Source organism: Pithys albifrons, chromosome 3, assembly GCF_047495875.1.
Source record: "Pithys albifrons albifrons isolate INPA30051 chromosome 3, PitAlb_v1, whole genome shotgun sequence".
In the NCBI taxonomy this organism is placed as follows: Eukaryota; Metazoa; Chordata; class Aves; order Passeriformes; family Thamnophilidae; genus Pithys; species Pithys albifrons.
The window spans coordinates 65804801-65830637 of NC_092460.1; the positions used below are offsets into that span (position 1 = coordinate 65804801).

The 25837-nt window shown below is 36.9% G+C and overlaps 1 protein-coding gene across 5 annotated transcripts in view; it reads right to left on the minus strand.

The window, feature by feature from the left end:
• Nucleotides 1-1803: 1803 nt before the first annotated feature.
• The window catches only part of RAB3IP (RAB3A interacting protein), a 33990-nt gene continuing 9956 nt past the window's right edge, over nt 1804-25837 (minus strand). For 2 of the 5 annotated variants that reach the window (XM_071552234.1, XM_071552235.1), the window contains exons 5-12: nt 20129-20224; nt 17574-17651; nt 16994-17197; nt 12133-12261; nt 9956-10068; nt 5055-5154; nt 4874-4943; nt 1808-2257 (exon numbers count right to left, since the gene is read on the minus strand). In XM_071552234.1, coding sequence (XP_071408335.1) covers nt 2175-2257; nt 4874-4943; nt 5055-5154; nt 9956-10068; nt 12133-12261; nt 16994-17197; nt 17574-17651; nt 20129-20224 — 873 coding nt within the window. In that variant the 3' untranslated portion in view covers nt 1808-2174. Of the gene's footprint in view, nt 2258-4873; nt 4944-5054; nt 5155-9955; nt 10069-12132; nt 12262-16993; nt 17198-17573; nt 17652-20128; nt 20225-25837 lie in introns of all 5 variants that reach the window. The other 3 variants (XM_071552232.1, XM_071552231.1, XM_071552233.1) reach the window with 3 other exon arrangements.

Below are 25837 nucleotides of genomic sequence, written 5' to 3' on the forward strand. Positions count from 1 at the left end.
ATTCAGGCTTTGAGTAGGCATCTGAAAGAGGCATTTTGTTATGAACAAAGTTTCAGTGAAGTCAATTCTGGAATTAGGCTGTTTTCTGAAGTAATTGCAATCACCAGACAAGCAGCTGTTGTGCAATTTTTATAAGCCCTGAGCACTCACAGTGACACAGGTTTTTCATTATAAACAGTTCATATTAAAATATAGAAAAGAATTTCAGAATAAGGACTTGAAGACACAAGCAAGCAAGTCAGCATTTACAAGATGTTGATGTAATTGAGCCAAGTAGTCATTACCAACATCTTCATCACCTCTAGTACAACAAAACCACTTCAGCAGAATACATTTTAAGTACTACCACGTACAGAAAGGACCCTTCTCTCTTCTTGAATGAGCAACAGGATTTTATTGTTGTACAGGATATTAAGTCAGAATAGTAACAGCTACCGGCTACCATTTGCCTACTGCTAGCTAATCATGGAGACAGTTGTATCTCATTATGTAAACTCAGGATTAACAATCATTTAGGAAGCATTTATGAGCCTAACATAAAACATAATACCAACAAACACAGCTTTCCTTCTCAGAGTAAAAGCAGATTTCCTCAGCCTTACTGAAAGAATAAACAACCCTTTATCACTTTATGTTAGAATTTTTTCAGGTTTCTCCAAAAGCGAAGAGCACCCAAGCAGAAAAGTTGGATAAAAATATTCCTTCAGTACTGAAATTGCCCAGGTTGGACATATACACTCCATTACTAGTAAAATGCTTAAGTTTAGCTGTTTGTTTTAATCTTAACTTTGAAATGTCCAATCAAAGCCAACAATTGCAAAGTGTTTTCAGGCACATACAAGCAACAAATAGGGCATTAAATTTCACTGCTCATTCTGTTTACTCTTGTGAAAATGGAGAACATTCCCGTAAGACAGTGATGAATAGTGTTGGTTTTGCTCAGCATCAAAAAAATCCGTACTCACCAAGATGCTTCTTGTTAAAAAACCAACTATATAAACACACCTTGTAATATTTGTCTGTTTACTTGCCAATGTTTTAATCTTACGTGCAATTGATCAATGGCTGTCAGGATCGAGATCTAATGTTTTTCCAAAAGGGCAAGTCTAGTACATACCCACAACCATGTTCCTGTAACCTCATCAGCTGTCTGCTTTCAGCTTAGACAATGCCCAGGAAAAGATGGACCGCCTGAACTTCAAGTGCCAAAGTAACACTTTTAAAAAAGTGTATTTAAGAGGCCATGATACTTTTTTGGACTGTCTGACATAATCTGCACATGTGGGGGGAAAAAAAAAAAGTACCGTTATATAGAAATTATCATCAGCATGTTAAAGAAATCACATAATGGAAATTTCCCGCTTTCAAGGACAGCTGTGGGAAAAATTATGTATAAAACACTGGACACTGGAAATTCCTAAAAAGCAGGATTAAAAAAAATTATTTAAAGGAATGAAAAAAAATAACGGAAGAAAATTGGAGGGAAAGAGGAAGTTTTCAGCAGTCAGATAGGGGGCAGGACAGCTTTCTAACCAAAGAGTCAACAATTTAATTTTATTGTTCCTTGATATTTGAAAAGCAACCTACTTTAAAGAGAAGATACTCAGGTCTATTATGCTGTTACTCTTCACTGTATGTTTCTTTTCTTACATATTTTTAAAAATAAAAGTATAGGAAAGTAGCACTTCAAAGAATTCCAAGTTCTCCTAGCTGTTAACTGTATTGGCGTACATGCATAGAGAGCTACATACATGTATCTAAACATTACAATGAAGAACATGTCATGCATTTATTCCTTCTTCATTAAATCAACTCATTTTTACATTTTGGAATGTTTTACTGGGGAGGTTCACATCATTCTGCATCACAAAGAACAGAAGACAGAGGCTGTTTCAGATTAACACTTTAATTAGGATTTTTATTTTTAAATGTAAATTACAATCACTAATACACTTGCAATTGCTTACCACATTTGTTCAACTAAATATTATATGTATGCATATACAGCATAGGTCAGTTTAAAACAATCACAGTACTTCTTAGTGCCACCTGCAAACGGAAAAAGATCTTGGACCCACACTTCGTGGAAATAAATATCAAGTGACAAAAAAAGATTCAGCAATTTCAGTTATGTATATTCAATAAAGTTCATGCATGTGCAAGAGTAAAAAGATTTAGAGCTCTTCCTTGTAATAGCCAAGTTTTGCTAGTGACATCTCTCGTCTCAGCTGCATAACTTCCCAGAACATCTGATCCACTAAAAAAAGACATAAATATCATTAAACATACCAAAGTCATATTTTATTTCAACTCATGTATTCAGGCTATTTCGCGCTACATGAGTTTATGAGAATTTCATAACAAACATTTGGTAAAACCAGAATTAGTACGTGTAAGGGTTAATCGTGCTTTGACAAAATTTATTCAAATATATATTCTAAAAATTCTGGCAGTCCTATTAAAAAAATCCCTCAAATTTTATTTTCTTTCTAAAATGGAGCAAAAAAATACATCAGTACTTCTTATCAGCTTCAATTAATTACAGTGCCTCATTTTAATTGCCCCGTAAATCTTCTGTAAAATTAAGTAACTACAAAAAACCCCAAACTTGAATAAGAATTGCTTCCTCAAAGAATCTGTAATGTTGTTACAATTGTTCCATTTATCATCCTTCTTCCTCCCTCTTTTCCTACAGTAATCCACCAGCAATAATAAGCTGAGTAGGAAACACCATTTTTAATTATTTCATCTGTATTTTCCTAAACCCAACCAGCCTACCACATACCGTCACCTCCTAGATCCACAGTAATACAAATCAAAATTATTGAGTATATAATTATTCAAGACAAAAATAATTTCCTTGCAGTCAAGACCCTGATGTAGAATGTCTACTAATATAATTAACCTGAACAACAAGTATAAAGTCTTCCTGACCATATTTCAAAAATCACTTTGTAGAAGTGAGGTCTGTCTCAAACTTCTGTGGCACAATCATAGAAATGCACACAGCACATTATGCAGACAATGATCATTCTACATTCTTGTGAAAGTATTGTTGAAATACTTACATAAAGCTACAAATGCAAATTCTATATTTTAGTAGTAAAGATGACAATTGAGCTGGAACAACAAATTCATTTTTTTTCTGAACTACTCATCAAGAATAAATCAAGCTGATAATGTTGAAAATATTTCATTATTTGATGTAAAAAAATAGTAACTTTTTTACCTCAATAGCAAAGGAAACAATTGAAACTTCATAGGCCCTCTTGGTCAAAGGAAAAGCCTTTTAACTATAAACCATAATAAAATTTAAAGAACATATTTTCAAGATCTTTAGCAGTGCTAGTCAATCAGTAAAAATTACCACCATTTGAAGGTTTTATTAAACATAATTTAGTGTATGAAACAGATGAATTTCTAGTGAATTCCAAGAGCCTTTGAGAGGGAAAATTAACAGCATTATTTTTTGTAAGGAACAGTTTAGCACCTCAGGAGTACTTCAGATTAAAGATGGAAACAAAATACTTGGATGTAGCTTGTGAAATTTAAAAACATCAGAACAGATGACTAGAGGCGAGGTAGCCGAGTAGGGCTAATTGTAGGCAATGCTTGATGAAGCAAATCCACAGAAACTCAAAAACTGGAATAATGAAATGCACAGACATCCAGAAACATTACAATGATGGTTTATTCTACTTTCAAAAATGCAACTGAGCTCAAAGATTCATTCACAGTGAATGTGAATTTTTTTAATTAACTATTGACAAAGGGCTAATGACACATTTTGTATTTGTGCCCAGTATATCCAGGAGCCCAAGTGATAAGGCTTGTTTAAAAAAAGTCTTGTACTGAAGGCTGTTTGGCAATACTCTTTGACCTGAACAGGAAATACAATTAAATCAATTGTGTTCAGTTTAAACACACTCATATCATCTTCACTTTCTTTTATCGTGATAAACAGGTAAAATGGTCCTGAAAACAGAGATGAATAACTAAAACTCCAACATGCAGTATATGTTTACATTCCAGAATTAGGGCTAGGTGTACAGTGCACACATTTTCACAAACTTCTTTAAAATACCTTTTTCAATATGTCTGCATAAAACAGGCAGTTGTTGGATTATGGTATTCTGACAAGAACAAAGCAGCTGGGCAACAATGGTAAACAAAACACCAAAAAAACACACAGCCTGAAGCAATGGCAGTGAAAAACACATTTCTGTTTTGGGGTGGAGAGTAATCAAGCCTTACATTTATAACCATAGCCCTAATCAAGAGATGTTGCCATGCTACTGCAATGACCTCTCAGCTGCACTCAGATGAATTATTACGGTACACAGGTTTTATGTATATAGAATGCGTTTCCTGTTTACTTTTTATGATTGAACTCAAAATACTGTTACTCTTGCCAGCTCACCCTGAAAAAGGTCTGACAAGAATGACTCTCAATTCTCAATGCACAAAATGAGAAGAGACACCAACACACTCAGCAAAAGCAAAAATGGCCCAGATCAAACTGAAGTTTTTGGTCTACAATATCTCAATATTCTGTGAAAGAGACTGATTTTTTATCTCTGTGTGGAAAAGCTGCGACTAACTCCTCATTACAGATTTTTCAATACATTTCTTACTGAGTACTGTAAGGGGTTTTCAGATGGACTAAAAAGCAATGTGTCTTATGTTGTTGTTTAAAAAAAAAAACACCAAGCCTTTTAGTGGAGAGGGATCTATTTCCCAAAATTATGATTACAAGCTGATAGCTTTCTTGTTAACTGTGAGGTCACAGCTATTGGGCATAGAGAAGCAACTTCTAGGCACAGGCACTATGTAAATTTCTCTTTATATATGCCAAGCATAATTTCCTACTCACCATCTTGCTGCTTCAACAGTCCTTGCTGAATGTATCGAATATATGTAAAGAAGTTACACACAGAGGTAATCTAAACTCATACAAAAATAATGGTGGTGGTTAATATAATTTTGTATAACAGCATGGGAAAAAAACCTAAATAACTACGATGCAAAAATGAAATTACAGTAAATTTACTTACCCTGTAACGACAAAAAGGAGAGATGTAATAATAACTGCTTGAATCTCCCAATTTGATTCTATGCTTGCATGACTTACTTTGTCCACTGAGAGCACATTTCCTACAAATATAAAGATCACATGATTTAATAACCAAATCTGACAATAATGTCTAAACACCTGCGGTTTATGGTGTTAATGTAACTGCTTCATACTGGCAGATACACGAGTCTCTACCTTCATTTTACAAGTTGCAATTATTACATTATGTTGCCAATTATTTTAGTTCCACAAGGACTAATTTCATTTCAATACTGGTGCATTTTTAATTGTCTTTTTGAATTTTAAAAGTTTCTTTAGCTCTAGGCATGTACTTCCCATATTCACTAATTCAAGGTTGGCTTGACAGCTCTGGAGCAGTGGGATTTCTTCAATTAACTCTTGATATGTGAAATAAGATTTAAATTACGAGTTAATGTCAACATTTAAACAGACTTCTTAAAAAATCCTCTTGATACTGTATTTCATCATAGAAAATATGAGCCCTACAGAAGAGCAGTCAATTCTCTGAAGCTTCTCTTAGATGTGTTCTGAGGCCAGCTTTGCATTTATGCCCAAATTGAGATGGTATTTTATATTCAGAGTATAAAATAATTTGGGACAAAGGAAAACAAGCTGTGTAGCAATAATTCTTTCTGTTACCATTAAAAAAGTTATGGTAAAATATTTACTTCTGGTATATTGCAACTACGCAGCATTTAGGAAAAGTCAGTAGTCACCACAAATTCTTCCCAAAAAACAACTTAGGAAAAGACAATGAATTTGAAAAATGTGGAGAATTTGATTTATTCTGTATAACAGCAACTCAGATGAACGAGGTTGTCATGGCAACCACTGTTCCACTAATTTTAAAAGCTGCTGGCTCTTCTCCCTCCCATTCCTACCTCATGAAATTAAGGAGTCTAAGAACAAGCAGCCTTTCAAAAATGAAACAAAAATAACTAAGCTTCTGTAGTTTCAAACAGTGGCTCAAACGCCCTTTTAAATAGCCTGCAGTAGGACCACAGAACCATGTAAGACAAAAGGAAATTGAAGTGTGCATTTTTCCACAGCAATTTATGAGGACTGACAGCAGTGCATTGATACAAGAAATCCTGTAGCAGTTGAAGCAAGCCAATCACAGTTTCAGTCTAGCTTTTATCACAAGACCAACTTTCAATGCTAGGAAAATAAACCCTTTTTTCCTCCTGGCTACATAATTACCCTCTGTTGTCTTCCATCACACAGGGTTAAGTGCTCACATGGTGGTTACTCCTCATTACTCAGCTCGGCGCTGTATGGCACACATGCTGCTTAGCGCTTTGTTCCCCATGGGCACAATTATTTGAATCTTGTGGGGAAACCTGGCTGTCTCCTGCTAAGGCAACACTTACTGCACTCCATCACAGGCACCATTCAGTAACTTCTGTATATCCAGAACCTTTCTTTACTCCCACCATGGCTCTCCACCCTCCACTCCTTACTTGGCTATTGGGCTATACTACCTTATATACATCTGTTCCCCCAAGTAATTGTACAACAAAATAATATTTTAAAAAATTACCCTAGTTTTTGTTATTATTTATTAGTTTGTCTATAGTAGGTAAGAAGATGTTTCAGTAAAAGCTGAATCATCCCAGGGTGATGAAGGAGCTGGCAGAAGAGCTTGCCAAACCGTTCTCCATCATCTTCCAACAGTCCTGGCTCTCTGGGGAGGTCCCAGATGATTGGAGGTTGGCGAATGTCACCCCAATCCACAAAAAGGGCTGCAAGCAGGACCCTGGCAACTACAGGCCTGTCAGCCTGACCTCTGCGCCTGGCAGGGTTATGGAGCAGTTCATCCTGAGTGCAATCACACAGCACCTTCAGGGTGGACAAGGGATTAGACCCAGCCAGCATGGCTTTAGGAGGGGCAGGTCCTGTCTGATCAACCTGATCTCTTTCTACGATCAGGTGACCCACCTGGTGGATGAGGGGAAGGCTGTGGATGTGGTCTATCTGGACTTCAGCAAGGCCTTTGATACTGTCTCCCATAATATACTCCTGAAAAAGCTGGTAGCCCATGGCCTGGACAAGTGTACCCTCTCCTGGATTAAGAGCTGGCTGGAGGGTCAGGCCCAGAGAGTGCTGGTGAACGGAGCTGCATCCAGCTGGCGGCCAGTCACCAGTGGTGTTCCCCAGGGGTCTGTATTGGGTCCAGTCCTGTTTAACATCTTTATTGATGATTTAGATGAGGGGATTGAGTTCATCATCAGCAAATTTGCTGATGACACCAAGTTGGGAGGGAGTGTCGACCTGCTGGAAGGCAGGAGGGCTCTGCAGAGGGATCTGGATAGACTTGAGAGATGGGCTGATTCCAATGGGATGAAGTTCAACAAGGCCAAGTGCCGGGTCCTGCACTTTGGCCACAACAACCCCCTGCAGCGCTACAGGCTGGGCACAGAGTGGCTGGAGAGCAGCCAGGCAGAAAAGGACCTTGGGGTACTAATTGACAGGAAGCTCAACATGAGCCAACAGTGTGCCCAGGTGGCCAAGAAGGCCAATGGGATCCTGGCCTGTATCAAAAATAGCGTGACCAGCAGGACCAGGGAAGTGATCCTTCCCCTGTACTCTGTGTTGGTGAGGCCACACCTTGAGTACTGTGTTCAGTTCTGGGCCCCTCAGTTCAGAAAGGATATTGAGGTGCTGGAGCGGGTCCAGAGAAGAGCAACAAGGCTGATGAAGGGACTGGAGCACAAGTCCTATGGGGAGAGGCTGAGGGAGCTGGGGTTGTTTAGCCTGGAGAAGAGGAGGCTCAGAGGTGACCTCATCACTGTCTAGAACTACCTGAAGGGAAGTTATAGCCAGGTGGGGGCTGGTGTCTTCTCCCAGGCACTCAGCAATAGGACAAGGGGACACGGGCTTAAGCTCTGCCAGGGGAAATTTAAGTTGGATATCAGAAAAAAATTCTTTACAGAGAGAGTAATCAGGCATTGGAATGGGCTGCCCGGAGAGGTGGTGGATTCACCATTCGTAGAGATTTTTAAACACAGATTGAACGTGGCGCTGGGTGCCATGATCTAGTAAATGGACTAGAGTTGGACCAAGGGTTGGACTCGATGATCTCCGAGGTCTTTTCCAACCCAATCGATTCTGTGATTCTATGCACTGTATAAAAATAAAAGCCTGAAACTGCTACTCTGATTCAGTGTTTCCCATTCAATGCCAGTGATTACACATAAGGCAAAGCACATCTGCTGTCAAATTACACTAAAATACTGCACATTCCTTACATATTGCTTATCTACAAGCAACACCACAGAAGTTCTTATTGATACACAGCTATTGTAAAACTGAGAAAGGAATATGCCTGACCTTTTGATACACCTAAAAAAAGTAAAATACAATCCATGCATTGCCATCTCCAGCTGTTAATCTGTATCTAGTCAATTATTTAAGGATTTCGTAAGCTCTAATTAAAAAATTATCCTACCCTGGAGAAAACAGGTTAAAAATATGAAGAAGTTTCTCAATGATGCAATTGAGTCTCCTGTCTAAGTATTTCATCATGTCAAGATATAGGGAAGTTGCTTGAACAACGACTTTAAATCAATTTGCCAATTGCTCTTTAATGACACACGACAGCCAGTTGTCCAGATTCTCTACTGCACTCATGGAACACAGCTCACAGCTGTCTTCAGGATCTTGGACATGAATTCACCACCCCTTGAGTAGCTCCGTTATTGGTGTGGGCCCTTTTGATGAAGGGCTGTTACAGTTCAATAAGTGTGTTTTCTAGTGACAGGAGTTAAGTTGAGGAATATACGAATGCTAGAGTTTTGCAGACTAGAAAAGATCAAAGACTAAATCGGAAAATACAATTTTCATTTTATACAGCTTCTTTGAGGAGAAAGTAAATAATTTTGAGATATGTTAATTGTAGTTTCTCTTCCACTCAAAAACAGAGGAAAAACAAGTAATAAAAAGTAATAGCAATGATAAAGAAAGAAATCTTAGAGAGTCAGATGAAAAAATTTTCATGCAAGTTTTCTACCAAAATTGAGCTCTCAAATCAAATATTAGAGTGAATTGTTAACTTGTCCAAAAGATCTCCAACAGAAAAGTCACATCTTTCTCAAGATTTGGAAGGCTCCAGATTAACACTGACCTTGCTTGCTTACTCTGAGATATGCTAAAGCACACTACACATCCCTTTCTTCTTCACATTTATCAAAGCCTCAGTGCCTCAGGCGAGTCCCTCCCATCTAACTTCAACATCTGCATCAGTGCCTGACAAGTCTTGCTTCAGATTCCTCTAGGACCATTCAAGAATTTCTAAAACAACCTTCCTGTCATTCAAGCATACTTTCTACTTTAGGTTCAAAAACCCATTCATCTTCATTCCTACTTCATTACATTCCTCCTACTCAGATTCAGAGGATTTACTCTATGTATCTCCGTCAAATCCCTCAGATACCTTTCTAAGCATCCTTCATATGTCCTAAATTTCTTATGGCACAAACATTCCAGTTGTCAGATATTCGAGTATGCACTACTTCAACACCTATTTCTTTCATGAAGCTGAGTTCAAAAGCATCTGGTTTAAGTATCAGGATGGACTCTTCCAAAAGGTGAATGCCACTTTGGGGGTCAATGCATCATTTAAGTGAAGTACACAGCTCCCCTCAAAAGGCAAGGTTTGTCCTATATTAGTCTCTTTTAAAGTTTTATTAGTTGCTTACTTTTCCTTAAGATTTTTAACAACCGTCCGTGAAGTCTTAGATTTTAGGAAATTAAACGTAGGATACACAAATCTGACTGAGCTAATCAGTTGACAAGAGTTTTCATAAGCCAAAAGATATCTCACATAAGCCAAGATTACCCCTCTGTGTAAGCTTAACCTACTTTGGTCCCCCACATTCAACTGCAGAAGCTTTCACAAATCGAACGGGTTGCAAGCCAACAGGTTCAATGCTCAGAGTGTTGTTTTCAACAGCTTCCAAAACAGCTGAGGCCAACTACAAGAGAAATTTAGAAAGCAGTTAAAAACAGCTCTTTATCCACTGCCTCAAAGCAGTGACACATTTCTTCTTCTGGAAAGTTAAGAACATGGGGAAAAAAATCAACTAACCAAACAGAAATTCTATTACAAATGAGATTTTGCTTTCATTGTTGAGCCTATTTCCAGGCTCCTGCTTAAATTCTGCCCTCCAAATAACCCTGCCTTCCCTGAGGCAAGTTAACTTCCTTTACAGACAGGAATGTAGTCAAGCATGTTTAAAATGCTAACAGTGTTTTCAGCCATTCCTCATATGCCCAAATAGCACATATATTTGTACATGCTGTGTTCTTATCAGAGACTGAATACGGTATAAACTTAATTTTAAAAAATTGGTCTAATTTTGTGTTTTATGATAAATACAAAATTATGCAGCATGTTTCTTTATCTTGAATAAAACAAGTAAACATGCCACTTTTTAAGCCACAGATAGCTTTAGAAAGGTTTTCCAACACATAAGACTGAACAATATACAGAAAAGCCAACATAACACACAGAACAGGCAGTTGCAACTGTCAAACAACTGTTGAGTTAAAACAAAGTGCAACTTTGCTCAGGTTTTTTTATGTTAATTCTTTATAAACACAGAATCATAAGACACTAGAAATGTGATCGCTTTGCTTGATTTTGGACTAAACATTTGTCCAAGACCACTGTTTCAATAGCCATTACTTGATTAAAAAAAGGTGCAATTTATGTTATTAATGAAATAATTTTGTGCCAAGGTTCTTTCCTATTGAGTAATAAAGATATTTTTCCTATTGTAGTTTGAGTATTTTAAAACCAGATCATTACTATTCAAGTAGTTAATGTGAAATCCTCCTTCTCTGCCATTTCTCAAGAGCAAAACACAACACACATACACACAAGAGGCCACTGAGAGTTACCCACTCAGATAACTACATTTCCAATTATTAATCAAACAATAAATTGTACATGTATTGTGTTTTTAAGTGCACATTAGCCTATCAATAGTCAGGAGAAAACAGAAGTCTGTCACTATACACAGCATCTGAACACAACAAAAGATGTAACTGACAAGTGCCAGAAGCCTCATTCTTCCCTTAAGAGGCAATATAAATCTACAGTAATTATATTACCACTGAAGCACAAAACCCCAAAATTAAATTGCTGGGAAAAACAACAGAATGGCCTACTTACACATACTGCAGAAGCAATTTAATTCCTGTAGTAACCAAGTAAACTTCTTAGTGGGAATGGTTCATATTAGCGTGTACACCAACCATAAACTGGTATACAGTTAACAAAAGACTGTGCATGACCATGGCCAGCAAGTAACCATAGATTAAAAGCATGGGAAAAGAACATAACACCTTCTGAAAACAACAGATTAAAATTATGAAGAAAATTCAGGATTTTTCTATGCAAGGTGTTTAATATTATTGGAAAAAATATCAATACTTAGGTCTTGAAAATTTCTTATTATTATTTTAACAAAGATCTAAGAATACACTCTTTTTTACTGACTGATATCACAACTATAGCCTGTAAATGCTGCTTAAAAAAAACTAACAAAGTAAAGCAGTTGGAGCTGCAATCCTAAGACAGGTAAAATTCCAGTCTTTCCTCTGTATGGGAGAACATGTGGGAATAGCACAAGAGAAAAGTCTCACAAGTCAATTCCTCTAAAACCGTATTTTTAAACTGCCCGTTTTGAATAATAAATATCAAAGTCTAATTCTTCTAACTCAAACCTCTCTTAAAGAAAACTTCCAGACTTGCTTGCAGCCTGCTTTTTAACTGACCTGAGAGAAGACTGGCCCACAGAATTAAATGTATTGGTGTCTACTGCCCCCTATATAAACAAGAGACATTAACAGGACACTATAAAATGGTCCATACTGCCGACTGAACTTTAGCACTTCACTGGAAACTGTCACATGCTAATGAAATGAAAATGGTTAAACTTAATACTGAAAACAATTTAATAGTCTATTGGCTTCTTGTAATACATTCATTAAGGGGAAAGCATCAGTGCCCACATTTAGACCATTTCCATTACCTCACTTTTGGAGAAGGTTAAACATGGAAAAATATCTTCCCGATAAATTTTGTCCAAGAAAGGACATGTTCTGTCCATAGTAGGCTCGTCCTTCCAAGATCTGAATTCATTGTACAAAGATAGGTCAGCCTAGAACACACACACAAAGATTTGCATGTTTTAGTACTGCAATTATCACACTACTGTCCAGCATTTGCAAATATCCACAGGTAAATAATGAGCATTAAAACACTTTCCACTGCACTGTGAAAGGATGCTGTTGTGGTACAGCTATGAAGACCTTCTTAAACACACTTTCCTAAGATTGCAAATATAAGCAAATCAAAACAAATAATTTTCAGGACACAGAGATAATTCATTTACTGTTCACCACTACACAAAGGACAGCTAATCAATTCTCCCCCATTTCCTAAGCTTCCAGGATAACTTTGAAAATGTAACTGATAGTTAAAAAAAAACCCCAAAACTAGCTTCCTTCTGGATGCATCTTCATTACAGTATTTTAGTCCACCTCCATTTCTCTGAGTTACAGAACAGTGAAGAAATTCAAAGAAAATTACTGCAATCCTAGACATCTTACATGTTCACCTGGCATCTGACTGTAACACACTGCTATCCAAACACTAAAAGAAAATAGAGTAACACACTAAATACACTAACAGAAGAAAACACAAGTCAATGTACAAATCAATTAAAAGTATACTGTCCTTCTTAATTTTTCATCTTTATGCCCAAACTCTCTCCTTTACCACCCCACAATAAAGGCAAAAATATTCACTGGGAATGATTTATTAGCCTGCTCCCCTACAGCTCCTCTAGTCAAAGACGAAATGCTAAAACAACCCATTAACTCATGCTAGGAGTAACCATGCTCAGTGTTATAACAAAATAATTTTACCTGCTTTGAAAACACCTTGTTTTGTCATCTCCACACCGAGAACAGTTAACAGTAGGAAGGCACCTATCCAGTCTGGTGTTTCAGTGATCAGTACTAGGCCATTATTGAAAATCTACATTCACATTATGGGACAGCCTGTCCCCTGGGCTGACTACCCACCAACAGCCAGAGCACACAGAGGTGCTCCCGGAACACATCACCTGCTTCATGGGCTCCAGGACACAAACCAAGCAGAGTGAGGATAAGTGCTTCTGACACATGCTCTAATCCAACATAAAATACTATTACCAGTCCCCAGTGGGATATGCCACACCATTCTGCTCCCCAAATACACCACCATCCTCAAATTGGTTTTGACATTCTGCTTCAGCACCTTTTCCCCTTCAACTGGTTAAATCCTTTTCTTGTACTATAACAGATCAGGATTTGAATTTTAAATTTTGTACTATTAAAAACAAATAGTACAGATAAGAGAATGAAAGAAGGAAAATGATGTATGCTAAAAACTGACTTTTAATGCTATTAAAAAGATCAGTATGCTGTTTTGAATCAACCTCATTGAGTCTTTTGTTCTTTGCCCATGCATTACCCCTCTCCTCTGAGTTCCCAGCATTTCGTCATTCTTTTACACATATGTTTTGCAGAGGTTTTTTTGTCATTTTCAGGGGTTTTTGGCTTAAGGGGTTTTTTTGCCTTGAAAGGTAACTTGCAAAAATCAGACTGCAAAATTTGTTTTTCAATAGAGTTACTTGCTTTATACTCAGGTACAATCAGGAATAACTATCTTAATTAGCCTAGCTCCTAAATGTTGTGGTTGCTAAGCCACCAACCTCACTGTACAAATAAAATTGAATAGACATACCTTGCTCCCTTTAGAAACATTTCCCGTACCTTAAAACCTATCTTAGGTCTGGCTTTAAAATGAACACACTCAAGAGATATCAGCAGAAAAACATCTATTTTTGATTTATACTATAGGATTCTAAAAATAAAGATGCACTTCTTATTAACTTGGTTATTTTCTAGATTAAATTCAATTTGAACCCAAACATACAGTTTATAAAGAAGTTGCCTTGAAAATACTGTTCAGTGAGCACAGTTTGATGCTCTTCCTTTCCAAGCTACAATGTGATACGCATGTATACAATGTGACACACGTGTAGCTCCTCCCTGCCCTTACTTATATTTACACTAGATCACAGTTTTGATTACCACAAATTAAATATACAGACAAATGCAATAATAATTATAGTTAAATTTTTAATACTTTTATTTATAGTAAAATAACAACATAAGTGAAACATTTCAAGCTCTTCCAGCAGCACTGATGCACTTACCGGCATTTAAAGTGAGTGGATGCTGCCTGTCTGCCCAAGAGCCAGGCAGCTACTCAGCTTATCTCAATCTTTTTAATTTGTAAATTAATTTGACAAGTCTATTTATCCCAGAAGTTACTACCATATGATAGGAAATATTTCTCTGGGATGTTGGGCACCCTTCCAGCTTCACTGCAATTTAGGGTGGACAGGCAGCCACTCTTGACTCTGTCGACATTCCACAAAGAAACCTGAGAGTTGACATGTGTTTAAACCCAGCCCCATCCAACACCTCCAAAGGCAAAGCTCTAGGTAGCAGACTCTCCATAAGGGTCCAAAGATACATTCCCCACACCAAAAGACTAATACATAGCCCCGAGCAAGGATACTCTCAGATCCCCTTTTGAAGTGGAGTCACTCAAAATCAGAAGAATGACACGCAAAGGGTAACTTAACTCAGTGGCAAGAACACTCAGCAAGAAGGTGACAGAAATGGGTTTTCAGATCCAGCTCCCATAAATGCAAAAACATTTACCTCAGACTAACTCTAAACAAAAGCAATAAACATAACCACTAAGCACTGGATAACAAAAGCAGGTGGGAAGGCATGCCTCCCCTGCTTAAAACAATGTCCTAGCCACCACGCTAAAGGCAGTCTTGCTTTCTTCAACCCCAAGCTACATTCCATTAAGTACTCCTGCTCAGAAGAAAAATACAAAGACTCAAATACCAATGGGTGGAAAAATCTGCATGTTTCTTAGTGATTCCCTGGGCTGTCACTGGAAGAAACAGTCACTGGTTTGAGCAGACGTCTCAAAGCGTCTCCTTATATGCAGCCAACAAAAAAAAAAGAGACTGAATTAAAGAAAAGTGTCAGACAGACTGGGTTCTCCTGCAGCATGTCCTTCACATTCACCACTTTGTCTCCACAAGAAATGGAGGCAAAACAGATTTCTCCCCTTTTACTCTTGCCCAACATTTAAAAATTTCATTGAGTCATGACCTCAGTGTGGTGCTTACAAAGCAACAGCATTCCATCCCAGCTCTCCACTTTTCTGAAGGGCAACATGGATTCAGTTTTAGCATGGAAAAGATCCTGAATACCACTGAAAGTAGGCAGGCAGGTTGTAAAGCTTCTGATTTTTTTTTTTTGAGTATGAAATCAAAACTGAAAGACACTTTCATTTTCTAGGTTTATTGCACAAAGGCATCTAGTACAAATGTAGTTAATGATGACTGGCAAAATAATGGCCACCATGAATCACACGAGATGTCCAGTTGGCCTGTTCCCCCTCTCACAATGGCCAGCAGCCACAGAGCTGGCTGAAGAAATGCGTGAGAGGAAAGACAGTGACATGTACTCATTTAACAGTCTCAAAACTTCTAGCAATCTGTAGTTAAAGAAGCTTTCAAAGCCAAATGCCCTATCTATCTTCTATATACCTTGAGAGGCTTTTCTTTTGTCACTTTGCATGACACTATTTTGAACACATTTGTATTTTTAATCTTGCTACCTTCTGAGGAGTAAAGTTGTGTTATGTAGTGACTGGAAATTATTTTCCTTTTCGCTTCCAGAATTTTCTTAGCACAAGAATTCATTAATAATCGTTCATCATTCGTCTTCCACATGTCACCCAAGATTGCAGAGATTTGTCTTATACCTCAAGTATCTCTCTCCACACAGAAATCCTTCCATAGGTTTGACTATCTGGGTCACACTTCCTCATATTTTCATTATGTCCTTTCTGAAATGAAGGCATCATAGCTGCATGCATCGAAACACAAATTTACAATATGTTTACACAGCAGTAGAATGCTTTTTTTTTTGCTATTTATTCCTTTCCTAAGAAATCCTAAGTCTCTGTGGGTCTTTGACCATCACTGAGCACTGAGATGGTGTCTTCAGACAATAATCAACAAGGACACTACCTGATTTTTTCCAGCACATTGTAGCTCTTTCGAAGTTCACAACTGCAACCTTGCGAGTTGCATTTTTTCCAGAGATGCCTCATTTCTCATTTACTAATTTAGAATTTCATCTGCTGTAAAATGAGGTCCTTCTCAACTCTGGTCAATTTTTGTTACTATCATTCCAAAGACTCAAGTACCAACCTCTCACCTCATTATTTCCTCATATTCAGTTACATTAGTAGCTTTAAAAAAAAAAATATATAACACACAGGTCCCTGCAATTACAGTGATAATTCTCCTCCTGCTCTCTAAAAATTGTCTTTTCCTTGTCATCTTTCATCCATTATTCATATATAAAATGATTCTTCTTTCCTATGATATTTTATGTAATGTTTATGAAAGTTTATGAACTTTCAGTAAAGAACTTCGTTAAAAGCCACCAGGACTTATTCAGTTTTGTTGCTTTGGTTTATTGGTTTGGTGGTTTTTTTTAATTACCATCATTAAATTATTAATTCCAATATTTGAAATCTTATCTTATTTTTCCTTAATAATTTAAAGGTAAACAAGACTTGAAAAAATCACCACCTATTGGTATGTAAGTGAAGTTCTTTCATTAATGAAAAATATCTCTAAAACATTACATGAAGATTTATTAGGTACTAGATTTACTGTGAGTAAAACAAAACAATAAAGCTAGCTTATCAGCAAAAATAGAATAATCCTTATACATTACCTCTTTACAGTCTTTTACAATTGGCTGCATCATGGTAAGGTCCTGATGACTGCCACCCATAGCACTGCTTGTACTTTTGTTTCTTGCATGGCCTTTCTTAAAAGGAGTTTTTCCAGCAGACTGGAATTCCTTAGTTGGAGATGTTGGTGAAGTAGACAGTACTAATGTTTTCAAAGCTGCTACTTCAGCCTGGAGGACATCAATCTTCAGGGGGCAGGGAGAAATAAAGTCATCAACAAACAAAAATATATTAGGCTATGAGAATGTTAAATCAATAACAAAATCTCCAGCTATCTTGGTTCAAATCAAGACTTCATCTTCCAACAGTACTAGCACACAGATGCCTAAGCAATTGCATATTGTAGTAACACTGGCTTCCTATGCACCTTGCTGGTTATCTGACATGATGCTAAACATTCTGTGGAGTGTGAGCTAAGAATATGTCAAGCAATACAGAACAACTTAGTACGTATTCTAATCTATTGCATACAGGTAATGCTCTATTTACATCTTTATGAGTCACACTTTAGATTTAAAACCATGTGAAAAGATAAAGTAAGCAAGCTGGAAAAAAGCTCACCTTTCCTTGTGCTTCTTTTAACTGTTTTTCTGCAGCAGCTTGTTTGACATTTGCTTCTTTAACCATTTTGTGTGCTTCCTACAAAAAATGTTTAACTGGTGTAAATGCTTCACACAAATTTATGAAAAATCCACCAACTAAGCACACACTTTTGCTTCACAGAGACTACTTGGGAACATTAAGTTGTGCAGTAGTCTGAAATGAAATAGGTACATTAAAAAAACCTCCTACGAATCTATCATTTAGATTAATAACTGGCCCACCAAGTTTCTTCTGTTTGGTCCTGAGCCCAGATTCAGGAATTCAGCAACTCCACCCACCCCTCTCCCCAGTAGGAACAATACCTGTCCTGAATGCCAGGCTCCAGTCACGCTTCGGTGGCTGACAAGTCAAGGTCCTTGACCCCCAGTGAAAGACTCAACCAGCAGCAACAAAAGCAACATGGGCACAGTAGCACATTCATAAAAACTTCTACCTTCTAGCCAGAATAACCAGTTTTAGACAACTGTAAACCTCTACATGAATGAACCAGTCAAACAACTATGAAGTCTAAATTCTTGCCATCAGTAAAACAAAGCAACAGCATAAAAACAGTTTGTCATTTAATAAACACTTCTTAAGTAGAACAGAGAAGGCACTAAAAAAAACAATCCAAGTGAAGAAACGCAGCTAAGCCAATAAAGAAAAGAGCATAAAAGGACAGAGGTTTTTAAACACCCTTTTACCTCGTACCTCCAAACCTTTTGTCTATATAATGTATTTGTTTGGGCTCTGATCCATCAATTTGCACCTATGATCAAATTACTGTCCTTATGTGGTACTTAGTGAAAGCAATGAACATGGAGATATCAGAGCCACCAACTAAATGACATGGGATAGGATCCTTTTCATATCTGTAAAGCGCCTAGCACATCTGGACACTATATAAATAAAACAAAAATGTTCATACATCACCATACCAAAAGATCTGGCTCCCACTGGCGTACAACACGGCTGTGTAATATGGGTTTGTAAAATTCTCTTAAGTAACAAGACACATGCAGGAATGGGAACATACACATTTATACAATGTGTACAAATACATTTAACATTGATCATGCAGTTTCTGCTTAGTGATGCACCTTTGAAAGCAAGGCATGTTACTGTGCTATTACAGTGTAACAATGTAATGTATGCATTCAGCTGTGCAAAACAAGTCTCAATCCTCCACTGGGATGCATTAATGTAAGCTCTAGCATTATCCACTTACATGGTTGCTGAAATTAGTGGGATACAGAACAAAACATGAATTCAACGGCTGTAGATCCCAGTGCAAAAAAAAGAATCAATAACTCTCACCACTGTGTCTTTTTAGGGCCTCTTAGTGAAATCATATCACAAAATAAAACTCAAGTAAAATGCCTGTAACAGCCTGAACAATGCAAACGTAAACTATTATTACTAATACATCATACTTCAAGCATTGTTTTAATAAACTGACACATGGTTCTGTTATAAAATGTTATGGATATAAAATTTCACTGATAACTTTATTTTTATTCCTCTATAGTTAAAATACCTGCTCAACATATTTGTTCTCACAAGTATTTATTCTAAAAAGTGACCTTCCAGTCTACAATTTGTTTTTCACGCAAAGGAACTGCTTTAATATTTTAAGTAAACTTGCCCTACTAGGATGACAAAACAAAATCCACAGAGCGGTTTTTCATTTTTGCAAGTCAGTATTTTCAAGGTTTTTTTAACAGCACTATTCTATTAATACAACATCATTGATTTAAACAGTGATACTAAACATATCTAATGCATCTTGATGTATATGTTGAAAGTCAACACTTACAATTTAGTAACATATAAATCATCCATGGATTATGAAATATATTCTTACAGTTAAAGATATTGTAATTTAGGCCCAAGGCATTCCTATATATATCCTAAGATAAAATGAGAACTGATCCTGCTTCAAGTATGTATTATACACACAAAAAATCCTAAATCCAATCTCACAATCTCTTTGCCTTTTCCTCAAATGAAAAGGTCCCACTTAAAGTCCAGGCTTCTCACTTGTAACCAGGTTTCACCTTGGTTCATCACTCAGTACTAACGTTTCTTTTGAAGCCTGTGGGTGTAGCGTGCTGACAGACCCAAAATTCAGAAGCTGAAAGATGCTTATGTAATTCTTACTTTCATTGATCTGCAACTACGTTATTTTTTTCTTTAGTCACCATGGCAACCCCACATTTAGCTCTTATCTAGATAGCCTTGTTGTCAGACAGAGAAGCTGTCTTAAAATAGATATGCCAAAAAATAAACTGATATAATTTCCTTATTTTCATCATTTTGTGTCTAGGCAGATGGGCAAGCTCAGTAAGATGTTTCTCATCTAAGTGAAAAGTCTGCTGCTGGCTCTTTAGCCTCTACAACACCACCCAGGTCTTCAGGACACAAACCCCCTTACAAGTTTATTGCAGAAAAATGCAGCACACAATATACTGGTTCTACATAAAACATCTGGCTCAGCTTCCTTTAAGTATATCACATCGAAGACTCCAACAAACCTCAAACAGACTAGCTGTAAGTTCTTCCAATTCCTGTCCAAGTTGATCTCGCACTTTAGAAAGCCTTTCACATTCTTCATCTTTTAACTTCAGCTCCTATGGAAAATTGAAAGTTATTTATTCTGACTTAGAGTAGTAATTTGGCCTTTTAAAGCTAATACCACAAGAGAGGGGGGACAAAAAGAAAAAAACAATCAGAGGAGCATAAAACCTTTGCTAAACAAAGCCTCTCAAAATATTCATCTTAACACTAAAAACAATTAAATTAATGCTATGCATATATAGCTATTTCTTCCTGCTGTACGGAAATATGCCAAGCCAATCTAAAGCATCCCTAAGTTAGACATCAGCATTTCTAAAATACTCTGAAGTAAAAAACCACCTTTTTCCCAAAAGTGTAAAAGACTAAATCCACTTAAAATATAGATTAAACTGATTATTGGGACAGACAGAACTAGCCATTCCTTAAAAGATAAACTAATCCTTTTTAAAAAACACAAAAAGAAAATTAAAAAGAAATCAAAAAGCACTGTCTCAAGACAATCCCCAATTCTAAACAAATCTTAAAACATATTTTACTATAAGCACTGTCTCCCAAATATATCCTTATGATGCATACAATTCCAAAAATCATACTGTAATTATATCCTTGCTCTTGTTTATGCAGATATATAAATAAAATTAAAGCAACTTGTGTTACTTGTCTACACTGCTAAAAAAATTGAGCAAAGGTCTGACCATAACCACTTTTACAGTAAGATTTTAACACAAATTTGGCAGTGTAAGGGTCCAATCTCATCTGTACTGAAGAGAAAATGGGGTAATTTGCAGAGGGGTACAAAAAGATTGACAAGAAATTTGAAAGAAATGTTCTTCTCCCCTTCTCCAACCATTAAACCCTGGAATCTCTTGCAGGAAGAAAAGAATGCAGAGAAAAAGAAAAGCACCTGACAGCCAGTTCTAACCTTTTAAACGTGGTTTTTTTTTTTGGCCTTAACTTCCTCTCTTTGCCCTCTTCCCTCCTGCCAAGACAGCTATTACAATGCCATCACTCTGGAAATGCAGGACCCAAGCCTGTTACTGATAGGTTGAAGACTTCAAACACAATCTAGCAATGATTTGCTCTGAAAACCTTCACAAGACAGCAAAGAAAACATCTGCCTTCAGAAAACTCTGGGAGGCCAGTTTAGTACTAGAGTCTCACAAAAAAGGCCCAAATGGCAGCCTCCCTGGTGGTTTTGGGAGGTACTTACTATTTCCCCCAAAGTCTTAGTGACTGAAGCAATGTTGCACACAACAATGTGGAAACTGCATCCTGCCTTGTAGCATGCCAATATTAGGCCTTGCTCTCAATTTCTGCAGTGAAATTGGCAACAGATTTTTCTGTAAGGTGAAGGGTCCTCTTTGACTTCAGCTCCCAGGCCTGAAAAGTGCTTAAGGACTCTTCCAGGCTCATTTAGTACCAAATGTATTATTTCACCCTTCTTTTACTTGGTTGTAACTTCAGACATTCAGGTTTATTTTTGGTCTAATTTGCCATTTGCAGATTTTTTTTGCTTTCCATATGCAACCTTTTAACTATTTTGAAAGGCACCACTTCATTTATGGGGTTTTTTCCAAACATGGTATTTCTCAAATAGTACTCCACTCTTACTCACTAGTTACAATTCTGTGTGATGACCTCTCTCTTTCTTTCTCAAAAAACACCAAACAAAAGGCAGCAGGAAAACAGCTACAGATGGAGGCATGAGAAGGAACAAGAAATAAAAAAAACCAAGATAAAAAACTGGAAAAAAGAAGAGGTAAAAGAAAGAATACATCTTAAATGGAGGTTACATTAATATTCAAGTCAAGAGTCTTCAAACTAACAATAAAACTACCCCAGGTCCACTTCTGGGCTACCATTACCAATATACTATTTATATAAAACAGTTACAGTTTTACCTGCAACTGAAAATACTAGGAGAGATCAGATTAAACTTTAGGCAGATGAGTAAAGTTACTTAACAAAAACGACACGAGGACAACACCAGGCAGTCTACTAAGCATGGCTGTGTAGCTGCATTTGTCACATATTAGGCAAGTCCCCACGACATGATTCAGAAGAAGCATAATATGCCACATTATTTTTGTCAAGCAAGTTTAAGCTCAGGTCTTTTAGGCAGGGCAGAAATAAAGAATGCCCAATGCAAAAAGCTTTGCAGTCATTAAAAACTTTATTTCTGCCTGTGTCTTAAAGTCATTACTGGAGACTTCCCTGCTGTACTCAATTAAAACGCAGAAAAGACAAGTCTGTGTGATAGATTAACCATTCATGCTGCAGTGCTCCACACAGTACTGCTTTGAAACAGTAGCAAAGATGATGAACTGTTATAAAGTACAGGACAAACACCTTTACTGAAGTAGGCAATAAAAAAAATTAGCTTGCATGGGAAAAAAAATCTGTCTCAAAGAGTCATATTGTTTATTTCGCTTTGATCTTCTCAAACGGACTACAGGGTGGGTCTTTAAAAAGAACCAGGGAGATAAGAAATGCAAATTACTGCTTCAAAACCTCTCGCACTTTAAATTCTAGAAAGAAAATCATCCTGCATCTAGTTCAGCAATTGAACCAAGTCAGAACTAGATGCATAACACCAAGGAAACAACATTTTCTACAGATATCACCTAAATTCTGAACTGTGGCGTTCTGCTGAATTCTGAAGTTGTCAAAGAAGTATTTATATTAGAATGTATTCCTATTTGACTGGTCTTCACTCAGCACACAAGTGAAAAAAGCTCCATAAAAATTAGTCCATTGCAACTACATTCACAAGCATATTTAATGTGACAGAAGGTTCAGAATATCCTTCCAGAATCAGCAGCATTTCACAAACTATTGAATTATCACCTTATGGCATGGGTGCAGCAGATGCCTCTATTTCACTTGCATGTAGTTTTCTACTTGCCTGAGAAAAGTTCTATGCCTAGGACACACTGCAACAGCAACAGAGGTGGGCAAACTGAAAACTTGCATCACTCCAAGACAGCCAGGAACTGCCAAAACACCCTCAGGGAACCAACACATCTTTAACAATCACAAGCCTGTGGCCTTACAATTCAACTACAATTTGATTTTAGAAAAGCTTGAAAGCACTGGAGTTATAGAGCATCCTCATTTTTACTGTTTGTTAGTTTATAAGCAAATAACAAGAGATTTTTTTAAATGCTGAATACAGTACTACTGGAATTCCTGGGCAGTTATAGTGAACCTGTTTGTTGATTAACCCATGCAAAGTTTTAAAGTGTCAGGTTTTATTGTCGATCTGAAGACATTAGATCAAATTGTAACACTCAGTTTGCTTCTGAGATAAAGAATCCATAGAGATTTAAGCTTTTGTAAATCTAGATCTGAGAACCAGGTTCTCAAACTACTGACTGAAATTCACAATACCACATTCTATACTGTCAACTCTTTCACAAGACTCATGGTATCATCAATGGGAAAAAAACCCTCAATTTTATCCTATTAGGAAAATACCAGTAATTCACATTTCCATTACAAAAGGTCAAACTTGTTTTACTTGTTACCAACAAGCATACACAACTTACTCTAAAAACCAAAGGAAGCATGGAAACTAAAGACCATGCTCTTTCCTCATCAAAGAGGAGGGCTGACCAGCAGTGACAGGTGATAATCTCAACTCTCCAAGAGAAAACATATCAACACAGAACCCCAAGTTTCTTTCTACGGTCACAGGTGACATCACTATATTGACAGTCTGACTGATGAAGAAATAACTTTGGGCCAAATCACACAAACATTCACAGGAAACATGACTATGAACTGCTACAGAAACTGCAAGCAAGCTGTCCAAAACACATGTAACATGCTGGTTAAGTCAGATGAAAAGCAAAACGTATTCCTTTGCTAGGACTCTGCTAAATCTGTACATCAAGAAATACCGTACATCAAAATACCAGCACTTTTCTCTCTGAGGATATCTACATGTGGTTGACCTTCCTTCAGTAACCACAGACACAGCTCACACCAAACATGGCAGAACAAGTGCAAATACATAGAGACATGAGGAGATAAGGTCACTGGCATTCAATCACTAAGACTTTTGACAATTTCTCAATTTCCCTGATGCTCCTTTAAAAAGGCAGTGAAACAAGGAGAAAAGTCCAGATCATGGAAAGCAAAGATTACTCAGTTCCACTTTTGGAACATCACCAGAAATTAAGACTTCAGTGAGAAAATAAGCAAAAACTTATCTGAATTGTCTCAAAGATTGAAAATATCTACATCATTTCAATTAAGGAAGCACTTTAAAAGGCAAAAGTATGTAAACACTCTTAGGTTCCATTAGTATAGAAAGCTGTGCTGCTCTCACCTCTGACTTAACTCTTCTCCCAATCTCATGACATGACTTGATGCTGCAACTGATCTGAACTGCAGCACAGTTTTCTCTCATCAAGAAACAAATTTTTGAAAGACTTTTAAAATTAACCTTTCTGCCAGCAATGCTGTTTATTTTGAAAGTCTGCAGTCTTAAGAAATACAAGGTATAAACAAAGCAAAGAAAAAATAATATTCATTCTATTCTGGAATAATTTATTCAGGAATCATAATTAATGTCTAACCATTACACACCATACATAAATTATCTAATACTAGGAGAAAAAAACAAAGGAGCACATTAAGAAAAAAGTTTCACTGCAAGTAGAGACATGAAAAAAACCTCAAGATCCCTAAGCTTCAAAATTTCCATTTTCTTTCTAGTTCCCTTTCTGATCACAACTGCAACAAATTAAAGCCAATCTTTAATGTGTATTACAATTGCATAAAGTTTGGGAAGGAAATTTAAAACAAATAAAAATTGCAAAACAGCAAATTTGCATTTACTTTGTTTGCTCCTGGGAAATCTGTAGCCTGTGAAGTTTCCAGGCTCAATGAGCTCAACAAAATAGAAGTGCAAATTGTAAATCTCATTTTGCTCACTGTTCTTAATAAACAGCACAGAGAATGACAGTGAATTTAAAGCCATTAAGAAAAAAAGACAATCAGCTACACAGAGACACTACCTATTTAATTACACTCCTGTAGGTTTTGAACTGAGTCTTCATCAACAAAAGTGAATATACTTTGAAACAAAAGTTTAAGGATTGTATGACACATGAGTATCACACAGTGGGTACAATACTATGTGAACAGCCACGACTCTTGGAAGAAAGAAACCAGAGGTGAATTAGGGATAGAAAAAACTAGTCCTCATACAGGAAGGGGAAGAAAGTAGATATTAGGGAACCAATAGGGTTTATTTCTGTAGAGTTTGTACAGACTCCTGCTGTGACTGTGCAATTATGAAACAGTGCAAGTTTAGGAAGGCAAGAAGACCAAGTTACCCATTCAGTATAACACTGCTAAGAATCACAGGAGGAGCTGAGAATTAGCAAAAACTTTGACATCAACAGTCTCAAGTTCGTGCTGAATTGCTTTTGCTAAGACCACCCAAAGAGTGTGAAAAAAGCTAACATGCAGTTAGTATGTCCTAACAGCCTTCATGCCATTTCCTTAGTAACAGCCTCAGCAAATTTCAGACTGAAAGGTAACAGTAGCAGGTCCAAGCTGTGGTGTTTTCAAGTACATGAGGTGTAATTTGGTATACTGTAAGGAGTTAGAAGAGCTTTTCTAAAGTTTAAATGTTAATTTTTTCTTACTTTCCA